Source organism: Triticum urartu, chromosome 6 (assembly GCF_003073215.2).
Source record: "Triticum urartu cultivar G1812 chromosome 6, Tu2.1, whole genome shotgun sequence".
In the NCBI taxonomy this organism is placed as follows: domain Eukaryota; kingdom Viridiplantae; phylum Streptophyta; class Magnoliopsida; order Poales; family Poaceae; genus Triticum; species Triticum urartu.
This window is the reverse complement of record NC_053027.1, coordinates 375869890-375882259: the sequence shown is the minus strand read 5'-3', so window position 1 is coordinate 375882259 and position 12370 is coordinate 375869890. Positions and strand designations below refer to the sequence as shown.

Below are 12370 nucleotides of genomic sequence, written 5' to 3'. Positions count from 1 at the left end.
CATGGTAATGAAGATGAAAAGGCTATTGATCATTGTTAAACTTGAAATTTTTGCCATGTTGTGACTTTGAAGTTAACCAGTAGGTCACCATGTGTGTGGATTAGGTCAACTAGGGTTTTGCAAGTGTGCGTGGTGCCGACGATACCGGAGGAAAACATATATGTTCGGCTAGAAGTCAAAAGTAAATTTCTATGTGAGGTAGTCTTGTTGGAGTAGGATCTAGGCTATGGCACCGAAATTGAGTTCGTCAAGTTGGGCGACGAAGTACTTAGATGTGCGGCCACTGCAAGTAGTCGGTAGTAGAGTGGCAACCCACGTGGAGTCTAGATTGAGCTTGGTGGTGGATAAGGTTGTGTAGAGAAGGGTGCACTAGCCACAAGAGGTGCATAGAAACTGGTGTTTGCCGGCCATAATTGATCTGGTCCTCGAAGTCAAGACCATGGCGTTCCGGACGCCTAGGCGACATCATAGCACAATTTGACAGGAGCAAACATAGTGCGGCTTGTCCGGCACGTCGACGAGTGAAGAGGCGCTGGATGCGAGAGTGTGGGTGGGTAGGCCAGGTTGAGGAAGAGGGGAGCCATTTGGGCATTTGACTATCTTCCACTTCCAATTTAAGTGTCCATATAGTGGTCAATAAATTGAGAAGAAAGGAAAATCTACATTGCATGTGTGTGCAAAAGTGCATCCCAATGGTGTTTTTCCCTTAGGGAGGAAATGCATGCGTGCAATCTTCCACCTCATGGTGACATCATGGCACTAATTGCTAAATTCAAAATGATTCGTCTTCAAGCCATTAATCTTATTAGTGACCTGTCTTAGCCAGAGAGTTGTCTCGGCGAGCTATTCGAAACAAGATCCCATATTTATATGTTTAATTTTTTTGACGCCATCAATTGTTAGATTATGTCACGATAGTTGTCATATTAACCAGAACAATTGCCACAAACATTGTGTATAGTGACCCCCTTCATTTTTTACTCCGCATATAAGGTTTGTTTGAAGTCAAACTATATGAAGTTTGACCAAAATTATATTTAAAATATCATACTAAAGCTACATAGTATAAAAATTAATTTCATGATGCATCTAATGATGTTAATTTCGTATTGAGAATGTTGATTTTTTTTCTATAAAGTTGGTCAGAGTTTGACTTCAGACAAACCCTATATGTAGATTAAATAGAAACGGAGGAAGTACCATACAATAATTTTGTATATTTTTAAACCTAGAATGTTGTGAAGAGCTACAGAATGAGTATTAAAGTGTTAACAATAAGCAAGAAAATGTATTAACCCACACAAGTACCATGAAACAAGTCTTTTAATACTGTATATTGACGTTCAGAAACCTCACAACTAAGTTAACTGAATCTGTTAACTAAGTGGCTAAATACGACAAGTGACAGTGATCTGCAAGTACACAAAAATATTTATCAGACATACCAACAAGAGATCTAGTTTTAAAGAACTCCTCATGAGGAAGCTAATGGTAAAAGTGGATCAATTGTGTAAACGATTTGGGGGACAAAACTTGTTAAACTTTGAATAGGAAAAAAAATCTCTTGCTATGTCATATTTTTGTGCTATTTTGTTGCGTGTGTGTATGAGAAAGAGAGAGCGAGAGAGGGGGGGGGGGTGTTACACAAAGGTACTAGATCTTTCCCATATTCACATATTTCGGTATATATTTAAGCAACTTCGCAATTAAAAAGAATACATGGATCTAATATATACTACTACGATATGTACTACTCCCTTCATTCCACAATGTAGTGCTTCCTCTATCCACATGCTTCAACTTTGACCGTAAATTTAACTACCAAGACCGATTGCGGCGCGAGCAAAAATTATATCAGTGAATTCATATTTAAAAGAAGTTTTCAATTATATAATTTTTTCTCCCGCCGCAGTTGGTCTTGTTAGTTAAATTTATGGTCAAAGTTGGACCTCGAAAAGCGCGCATCCAGATTGAAGTGCTCCTTGAGTCGTTTGTGCTCGCCGCATCTTACCATATATACGTACTACTCATCTGCACATCACGTCGAGATTTAAGTGCTCCTTCCATGAGACGTTTGTGCTGACGGTTTCAAGAGTCACCGCCACTGCTTGAGTCCACCGAGGACGGCGAGTCTGGAGAAGCATGATAGTGCACTTCAGCGTGTTGCTGCGACTGGTTGCTCAAGCTTTGAGCATGGTATGGCGGGGCTCGGCGAGACCGGTGCAAGGAGTGCTTCTTCCTGTGGCTCATGTTGATGATCGCCGTTACGATATCCATGATAGTGGGGAGGAGACTTGACGAAACAGTGATAAGTCCAGACACCTGCAGATGGCAGGATAACAATTGGAAATTATGTTTGGCAATCTTCGGTTGAAGTGAAAATATCAGGAAGAAATACAAGGAAGGAATTCTAACTGGCATAATGAGAAAAGATGAGAAATGCCTAGTAGAAGCATCTTCCATTGTGGCAATTAAAAGGAATCCATGGATCTAATATCTATGGAAAGAGATGTGTAGATTCTTACAGTGCCGTGACGGAAATAAGCCCTAATGTCGTATTGCAACCATACAGCATAGGATAGAACAAAAGCGAGAAAGAGCCCCAGAATATATACAGGGTTCCTGCTCATGAACAAAAGAACAGCCCTGGTTAGTCAGCCCACCAACATGAGAAAATGGCCCTGTTACAACCCTGAACACTGAAATCTCAGAATATCATGTTAACTAGAAACAACTTGAATTAAATGTTTAAAAGATAATTCAGATATTCCACCACATAAAGTACTTCAGTCAGATAAGTACCTAAGAAGAAACATAAATTCGTTGAATCCAAGTATTGCAAGAACAAGAATGGTCCACGCAGGTGGTAATGAATTATTACTACGTCTGTGTGCTTCCTGCAGAAAGGGTTGGATAGGAAGAATTCGATCAGGACACCACATACAGCACATATACTTAGGTAGATATACCATAAACATAATTCCACATATAAGGTGAAAAGGAAACAATGAGGATGGGACTACCAAGATTAGTACCCAGAGGTTCCAACTTCCAACACGGATTATTGGAACATGGGCTTATTGGAGCATGGGCCCATGTTCACCCTTTGAACAGTAAAAAAATGGTAAATCTGATTATTATTTTTGGTAACCATGGCCGTGTCCAAAAAGGAAATGACATCGTGGTATTCTGGCCAAAGAAAAAAGAAAGTCGGTGCTAAAAAAGCATCGTTTGAAGCAATTTGGATGTCCAATTTTGTTTGCTTTGCTAAGAATACCACAGATGTCATTTCTTCGCGAACCTTCAACTTTGAGTAGAACAGCCGACCAGGTTTATTAATATAAAGTTTTAGAATAGTTTGATTCTTTTTGCTATTTAAATTTTACTGTTTATAGGGATGCTCATGGGCTCATGTTCACCATTCAAGAAAACATAGATCACAGTTATGAAAGAACTGATCGATTGGATGAACACTTGGGCAGCAAATAACCCAGGAAAATATTTATTTATTTTGTGCGGGAAAAATAACCCAGGAAAATAGACCTGCATCAAAATTGCTTGTGCAACAGGATACTCCGTCTCAGCTTTGAATTGCCTCCAGATGGATTTACACTGCACTGGTGTGATTAGTGTATCCTGTGGTGACACCTGTACAAACATAAAATGTTCCAACTTATTTCTCACTCCATGCCTTGTAAACCATAGAGAGCAAAGTATAAGACGCAGCACCTCTTGCCATGTGGTTGAAGCTAGTGGATCAGAAGTGAACTCGATGCTCCTCTTCCAGCAAAGTGGTCCTCCATCTAGAAGAGAAACCATCAGAGCCCGGTCTATTTTATCTGGTTTATCATCCAACCTTACAGCTGCCATTACCGACATAAGCCTTAACGCCTGAAAATTGAAGATGGTAAACATATGATACTTTTTGTACACACAAATCACAGATGATTGCTTCACCCACCCAAGAATGGTGTGTTGGTAATTCTGGAACATGACAAGTATGAAACTATAAATACCGCTAAGCGTGCTTCTCGGGTGATTGCATGTATATCTTCATTTGCCGTCCATGTCCTTGGCATCAAATCTTTATCATGGCTCAACACAGTTGAAAACCTATAGATAATCAAATAAAACAGGTAGCAAACATGTTAACGATATAAAGATGGCAGTGCTATCCTAAAACATAAAGGCCACGTTTTCCTAGTTTCTCCTTCAGCAAAGAAAGGAATCATGTCCTACCTTCCTTTCATACGAATAAGGATGTTTCCAGCTTCTTCTCGAGCTTTCTTTACTACTGTACATTTTGCATGTTCCCTTAATTCTAAGACCATTTCAACAGAAGTTGTCTGATCTAGTTCATACTCAGAAAGGGAATCTGAAAATGTCAATATAATATGTTCGGTCTCACGCCTATATAATCTCCTAATAGATGCCCAAGAGTCTCGCTCGCCAGTTTCCAGGATTGATTGTACAGGTCCAGAAAGTGCATCCAAGAGCTTCTTCTGCAATGTTCAATAATGAAGGGCAAAGCATGAAGATGTAACGTTTTAAAAACTGACATCATGGTAAGAAAAACTTTCTGTATATTTCAGAAGGTGGGGGGGGGGGGGCGTCTCAAGATTTCAGAGTCTGTACTGAGTAGGAAAATAACCTTATAAGTAGCTTTTAGTTCATCCAATTTTGCAATCCTCAAACATGCTGTATGAACTTCCATACTCTGCTGCAGTTTGTTCCTGCTATTTGTAGCATCCCAGTCTGCATGTTTAACTACTGCATCTGCATGGGAACAACAAAGTAAAAACCAAAATACATAGTTTATCTAGTCAAAAATATTGAGATTCAAACCATGCAGGAGAGCTGCATGTATTCATTAGATAGAAATAGAAGTACAGCGCCAAAGATCGCATGGCCCATGGCAACCAAAACAAACAATAAACGACCTAAGGAACCCTGGCACGCCCGCCGGCAACCAGCGACCAAGACAGAACACTAGAACCTAAGCAAGTACAAGCAGGGACCACAAACATGCATGAAAGCACAGACCATACATCAAAGGAGCTTGCAACATCCAAGCAATGACCACGATAATAGAAGCGCAAGTCCGAAGTGAACCCTACTTGCACGAGCACTCCAAAATAGGACCAATATCTCAATTAAAGGAGACGATGCAGCCTAGTGTTTTCAATATCAGCTGAATGAGCCATAATAACAAGCATGAGAACTAGAGCTTATGACAAGCCACTACCGTTTAAAAACACACACAAGATGATAAAGACATGCCTCCCAAATGAAGATGATAACAATCCCAGGAGCAAGCAGTGGCAAAGCCAAGTTGTAGCTGTGTAGTCTAGTGACTACACATGAATTTGGCAAACAGGAGAACCTCATGTATACACCACTGCTGATCAAACAAATTAGGAAAATTGACTACACAGGTCCTCGTGACATCACAACGTCTGGATGCTGGCACTGCCACTGGGAGCAAGCGTGAAAAAAGTGCTTACAACAAGATCAACATGCAAAAGCTCATTGCAGTCGAAGTGCAATAGGGTGGTGAAAGCTCATTCAGTATTATGAAACCAAAAGCATGAAGGCAGTACCAAAACGTGAGAAATCAATTTTCACAATACTGTTCCTGTCAAAAAATTCACAATACTGCATTACTGCATATGGTTACAAGGTCACCCAAATTCATCAAAAGGAACATCACTAATCATGTAAAAAAAACGACTAACTGAAGAATAAAGCACATGACACGGAAACAATGGTCAAATAGCGCTAGATAGTTGCATCCAAGAAATCTTGAGGCTGGAAGTTGTTTGTTTACCTCTCCATCCTGCCTCAAACTCTACTGATGAAGACTGGGCACAATGACGAGCTGATGCTGCAAATCTCTCACCACTCCTCAATAATTGTTCTAGATCGTTTTTGAATTTACTGAGGACCGTGCAATGCAGGTGTTCTATCACTGTCTCAAAAGCAGGGTGCGTGTGCTGCAATGCATGAGACCAAGTGATCAACATGAGATACAATTGAAAAATCCAGCTTCATTTTCTAAGAATTGGCAAGATCCAGTATTTAACATTATAGCTGCCCTACATATGCGGAAACCGCTTCAGTTAACTTAATAGGACCCAAGAAAGATTATAAAACCGAGTGTTTCAGATGTTTGGAAGACAACACTTGATACTGCACGCGTTGGCAGCCAATGATGTAAACTGTCATTGGCCATGCACTGATTCTTAAGAATATATTCACCTACATTGAATATAGAGTAAAGCATATTAGAGGTTCCTAAACTAATTCGGGGGGTCTCACATAGGTTCTGGAACTTTAAAAATCACCATCACGGTCCTGGAAGTGCAATTAGTGAATCATCTAGGGCCAAAGCTGCAAACAAGCAGCGTGAGCGAGCACGGTGGAAGGATGACGTGGCCGCTTCGGACCTGGATGATTCACTAATCACACTTCCAGGATCTTGATGATGATTTCAAAGTTCCGGGAACTACATGAGACCCCTGAAATAGTTTAAGGACCTATAATGTCCTTACTCTTTCCATTCTCCACCCGCTCGGCTTATAATGGCTGAAGACAATGTGGACACTCATGCTAGGGCAATATAATCCTCCAAGGTTACCAATCGCGTAACTTAGGATGGATGCTGTTCCATGACCAGACTAAACTCCAAGGCCAACCTCCTCCACAAGCATATCTCCAGTATGCCCAAAGTGCAGCCACGCCTCCAAGGATGCCCTTCACATCTTCATCCAATGCCCGCACGCCACTGAATCTGGCAAAGAGTCGGCATCACTCCACCTCGCCGCACCAATCTTGTGGGCATGCAGAATGCCCCTAGACTGGACCACTCCATCTGGTCGACCGTCCTGCTCATCAACCTGTGGAAGATTTGGGCCTCTCGAAACACCATGATCTTCAACAAGATCGACTATCATGGCTCGACCACCCTACGGCTTATCATTGACGACCTGACCCTATGGTCTCACCGGCAAAAGATGCCGGCTGAAAAGACCGCCGCCTTACATACCTATCCGCACGAACCCTCGTGTTCTTGTAATTCCTTCTGTGACCGTCTGTACGATGGTTACAGCCTTCAGTTATATATTCAGGTGGGGACCCCCCCCCCCCCCCCCCCGGCGCTTTACACCACTTTATGTAAGTGAAGAGTGACAGAGTATGTTTAAATGAGTTACTCACATTTACAATTTCAGATTGTAACTGTTGACGTTTGACAGTTCTCACACCTTCGTCGAAGTACATGGTTTCCATGTCATAGCTGCAAGAAAAAGCAGTCAGATCAGAGATCGAACTGTATGAAACAAATGCCAAGATCATTTTCTTTATGTGCTTTCAAGAACTAATCAATTTCCACATAAACACTAATTGAAACAACCCCAGAGACCAAGACATTTGTACGACTATGCAGTACCAGAACAACCAAATAAATTCAGCTAACTCACATGACAAAATAAAACAAAAACCGAAAAAATAAACCATCAGCGTAAAAAGTAAGAAAAGGTTTCCTTTCTTTTGAGATTTCTATCAAGTGATGCCATGGTACAGTACAAATGAATGGCGGTTTTAAGAAGTGATGTAAACATTATGAATTATATATCTTCCGAGTTTTCCTACTCCTAAACTGTGTTGTGCTCGGGTTATTTTATAATTTGCTGTGGAAAAATAGTCACCAAAGCAGAAAAAAGTTGTGGGGAAAAGGCAAAAACTGGTTCAAAAAGCTTGATTACCATAAGACATAGCAGCATGGTAACACGACGCAAATGGCATTATAAGGAACCGCGTGCATTAATTGATCAATATGTTGGGTAACAGTTTAATATCCATATAGGCAGTACATGATGTGCATCAAAACAATATAGAACCTCAGACTTATGGGGACAAACAAACAAAGATCGAACATGCGTGCAAGGAAAATGTGCATTACACCGCTGAAGCAAATGAACAGCACGTAATTAAACTAACAGGTTCAGGGGTATGCTAATTGAGAAGACAAACATAATGAATCATGGTAATCAATGTGATTATCATAACTTTCTAGGAAGACCCTTGCCGGGAAAACTAGTCAATCACTCACTCTAATAGATAAAAATCAATAATGTCGCTAAGCTTCATGCCAAAGCTTCGTACTGGACCGGATGTTACAGCTGCCTCCAGCTCCAACCAACCCTGCAGAGCGAAATAATTAATTCCCATGGTGCTAGCTAAAGAGAAGATTAAGAACTATAACATAAGAGCAAAGGTAACCTCATCCAACATAAAACATCTAAGCTTTTCATCCGCAATGTCTTCACAACGAACAGTAGCAACCATGATCTAGAAAATGCAGGAAGAAAAAACAGTGAAATATATAATTTATATATGATATAAAAGGGATTTAGAAGGATGCTTAGGTACCCAATGAAGTGTTAGTTTTCTCAGACCACTGTCAATAAAAATACAATGACCTAACCTTGTGAGCGGGAAGGTTAAGGTCCTTATTTTCTCGTATTACTTTCCAGATATGCATTGCGCTAATACAGAAACCTGAAGCAGGTATGACACCTCTTCTATCAGCTGCTAAACCACCGGGATCGATTGAATGAATAAACTTGTGCCTGAGTTTCCCAACCTGCAAGTAAGTAAAAAAGGTAGGAAACGGTAGAGTACAAGGTCTTCCCCATAAAAAAAAGAGAGAGAGACTAGCTTGAGTTATTGATTCTACACAAGACGTCTAAACTAAAATATAGTTGCAACCAGCATGTGACAGAATAAGCATGTTAGCTTCTAACATACCTGCTCCTTAAATAGTTCTTCGTTCTCTTCATAACTTGACAAAGCGGTGACCTCCACCTTTATATTGAACAAAATATATGTCAGTTGATATATGCAAGTCCCATTTTCAGTGAAAGTCATGCACTTACATTGAAGAATTCGCTTAGCACAGCTTTCTTGAAGACTTCTGGTTTGGGAACAGAATCCCATATCTATTACAAACAGAAAAAAAAATTGTGAATATTCCAATATGACAAAGCAGAAAAGGAAGGTGAGCAGAATGTAAGATAAGAAAACCTTGTGGATATCCTCCTTTAGAGCCTGGGCAAGATACTCTACGGGAGTCTGCAAATAAGAAGAAAATAATAATAATGAAATCATACAAATTATGCACGAGAATTGAGTGCCACTCAGTTGGCTAGCAGCTTATGCGCTTGCTACGCACACGTGGGTTCAAGACTTGGCCTCCATGCGGTGCCTCACAGTTGTTTTCCTAAATAAAAATGCCACAGGTGCTAGTTCCTCTTGGTCGAGTTTTATTTCTATATAAGCATGGCTATGTGCATGTAGAGGCCGGGAGAGAGATTTTCTTCCGTTGTCTAAAATACTAGAAGTTATGCATCTCTGACTCGGTAGTAGAGGAACAAAATTGTGTGTCTCGGTCTCTAGAACTGTACTAACCTTTGTTTTATCACGGATCACAAGCAGTAGCGTCGTTTTCCGAGGGCTGAATAAACGCATCAAAACCTCAAATAGAGAAAAATAACTCATAAGAAACTAACACACATATGTAGTCAAAATAAGTACTTCATGTCTGATTGCAACCGAGTTACCTCAAATATAGTTTTCAAAAGAGGCCTGTTAGCCGCATGTTCTCGGCCTATGTCATGACACCACCTGCAGAGTGCACATTTACAATTAGCAATCCACATGAAAAGGTTGAGCAAAATTGCTCTCTACTCATTGCAGTAATTCAGTTATAATTCACCAACTAAAGATTACTCAATGACATCAGCAACTCACAAATTTATCATTACAATATCAGAAACTGCAAGAGCGAAAAGGGCACTCTGCTTCTCAAAGGCTGTATCATCCTGCACGAGTAACACAAGGCACCAGTTAATAATCGTCGCTGGAATGTAACTTAATACTAAGAATTAACAATACCAACCAGTGAAAAAACGGAAATAAAAGGTGAAGCTCCTCATTTCAACAAAAGAAATATCAAATGTATGGTCAGAAGTGACGATATGTATCCTTTAAGTTGACGGTTTCATTTTGTCGAACTTGATACTTCGTAATAAACACTTTTAATAAAGACGTCTGGGTGCTCGAGAAAAAAAAAAGATGGCTGACTTGCATTGCACAATGCAGAGGCCGGAGCCGCTCCCTCTTTTACGGAGAAAAAAAGTGGATGCCTGAAATTCTAGCTCAAACTGTCATAGGTGAAGGGACAGAGAACTTGCGAGAGTGTATTAGTTGGTTGCATTTCTAAGTATGTGCTCAAATCAGTTGCCTGGATTTAGGCTGCAAAATGGCAACTAGACGTACTATAGTGGCAAAATAGCATTTATAGCACACCACTGAGTGCTAAGAACCTCCATTTCGTACTGGAAACAAGAGCATAAATGTTATAGATCCTTGTAGAAAGTTAATAAGGGGACTAATGCAGCATGTGAATCACAGCAATTTTCTTCTCGGCATGTTAAGCACTCAGGTGGTACAAAGGAAATAAGTGACGCGTACTACTTTTGTGGACATTAGTCAACAAACAGTTAAGAGGCAGAGGACTGGATGAATGCTAAAGGCTGAGGAATATACAAGCCATCCAAACTATAAAATGAAAGTATAGCATGAAAGCCCAATTGCATGCATAACAATCTAAACATCGAACAGGCTTGCAAGTACAGTAGAAAACAAGTCACCTCCCCTCTTTCCCTCCCATCCGTCCCCTCCAAATCCATCACAAGAGTGAACGGCTCGATGCCAACAGCTTCGGCAACCCAAATCCCCTTGGTGGTCTGATTCCTGGCAGCAACAGCAGCAATGAAAAGACATAAGCAGCATTTAACATCACAATCACCAAATCGAACAATTTTTGAAGAAAAAGGAAACTCGGCGTGGATGGCGTTTACCTTCCTTTCAAGGCATCCATCTCGGTGAAGCTTGTCCCGAAGAGATGGTTGAGTAGGGTGCTTTTCCCTGCCCGGTGAACAAAGTAGGCATCAGGAACGGCTTCCGAAATGAACTAGCACCTAAACAAAATCGCCACCGCACGACAAGTTCACATCACGCTAGAGGGAACTCAACCGACCGCACCGCTAGAGGATAGGATGCGCACTACGGAAACGAGCATACGGATTAATAACTGCGTAAACGGAAACCTGTTTAATTTATCGCTCTCCATTTTCTCATCGCCGTGAACCCCAAAGAGACAGTTGCATCCTCCCCTCACAAATCCCAACACAAGGAGCTGAATATTTCCGCACGGCAGAGGATGTGGGCTCACCGCTGCCCTGGGGCCCAAAGATGGAGACGACGGCGTAGGAGAGGCCGCGCTGCACGAGCCCCGCCGCCGCCGCGAACCGCTCCAGCGCGGGGCCGTCCATCTCCCCCTCAGCGCCCACCACCTGCGCCGTGTGGCGCTCGGAGCCATCGGCCGCCATGGCAAGAGTCGCGGGGAAGCAAAGGATCGAAGCGAGAGGCTTCGCTTCGCGCGCAGGCGCGGCAGAGGGGAGAAGAGGGGAAGGGGAGAGGGGGGACAGGTGGCCGCGCTAGGCGAGCGAGGGTTTTATGCTTGATGGTTTTAATTAACGGGAAGGAGAAGATGGCGTGGCGGCGGGCGGCCCGACTCGACTAGAACGACCACGGCTCACCCTTCCGGCTCTTTCCATTTCCGCAACAGCTCTTCCTTTGAGTCCGACGCTGGACTTCCTTTTCTTTCCTTCTCTTTCTTTTAAAACCAAGGTAAAAGTTTTGTCTCATTCATTAATTAAGATAGAAAAAAGTTTGTTACAAGACACCCAAAAACACGGCATGCGGATTACTCGCGTGAAATAAAAGACCCTATCTTCTTTTCACCGGCGACGACCTAAAAGTTAGCCTCGGTAGAGATGGAGGAGAGCAAGATTGGCGGTGGAGCACTCTTATGCTTAAACACTCTTGCATTACGCTCGTTTCAAATTATCCATGAGACGAGCATGATGAGGGAGGCCTTGGCTTGACGGTTCGGCGTGCCCTCGGCAGAGGTGCTTGCCCACCACTCCTCCACCGAGTCGAACAAGGGCCAAGCAGAACTGTCAAGCCCGTGCATGATGAATTTCTCAATGGCCAAAGACCAAAGACGTCGTGTGTAGCAGCACTTATGGAAGAGGTGAGGCCCGCACTCTTGTATCGTCATGCAAAGAGGGCAGCGATCGCAATTTGGCCACCCACATTTTGCCAATCTATCGGTCGTTCAAATTATGTCTTGAAGGGCTAAGCAAGCAAAAAAAATTGACTTTGGAGATGCCCAAACCTTCCAAACCATTTTGTCCAAGGGATAAAGGATCGTCCCTAGGAACTATGCCCTGTACGCGAAGGT

The 12370-nt window shown here is 42.1% G+C and overlaps 1 protein-coding gene across 1 annotated transcript; it reads right to left on the bottom strand.

The window, feature by feature from the left end:
* Window positions 1-1651: 1651 nt before the first annotated feature.
* LOC125513577 (protein ROOT HAIR DEFECTIVE 3 homolog 2-like) lies at window positions 1652-11626 on the bottom strand. The gene is made up of 22 exons (XM_048678711.1): window positions 11297-11626; window positions 10923-10989; window positions 10713-10815; window positions 9811-9881; window positions 9621-9684; window positions 9469-9534; window positions 9085-9132; window positions 8937-8999; window positions 8809-8865; window positions 8486-8644; window positions 8281-8349; window positions 8111-8202; window positions 7216-7294; window positions 5828-5993; window positions 4652-4776; window positions 4240-4502; window positions 4017-4113; window positions 3730-3891; window positions 3544-3648; window positions 2803-2897; window positions 2526-2622; window positions 1652-2322 (listed from the first exon to the last, which is right to left on the bottom strand). The coding sequence occupies exons 1-22, from the start codon at window positions 11451-11453 to the stop codon at window positions 2089-2091; spliced, it is 2439 nt and encodes an 812-aa protein (XP_048534668.1). The 5' UTR covers window positions 11454-11626; the 3' UTR covers window positions 1652-2088.
* Between the last annotated feature and the right edge of the window lie 744 nt (window positions 11627-12370).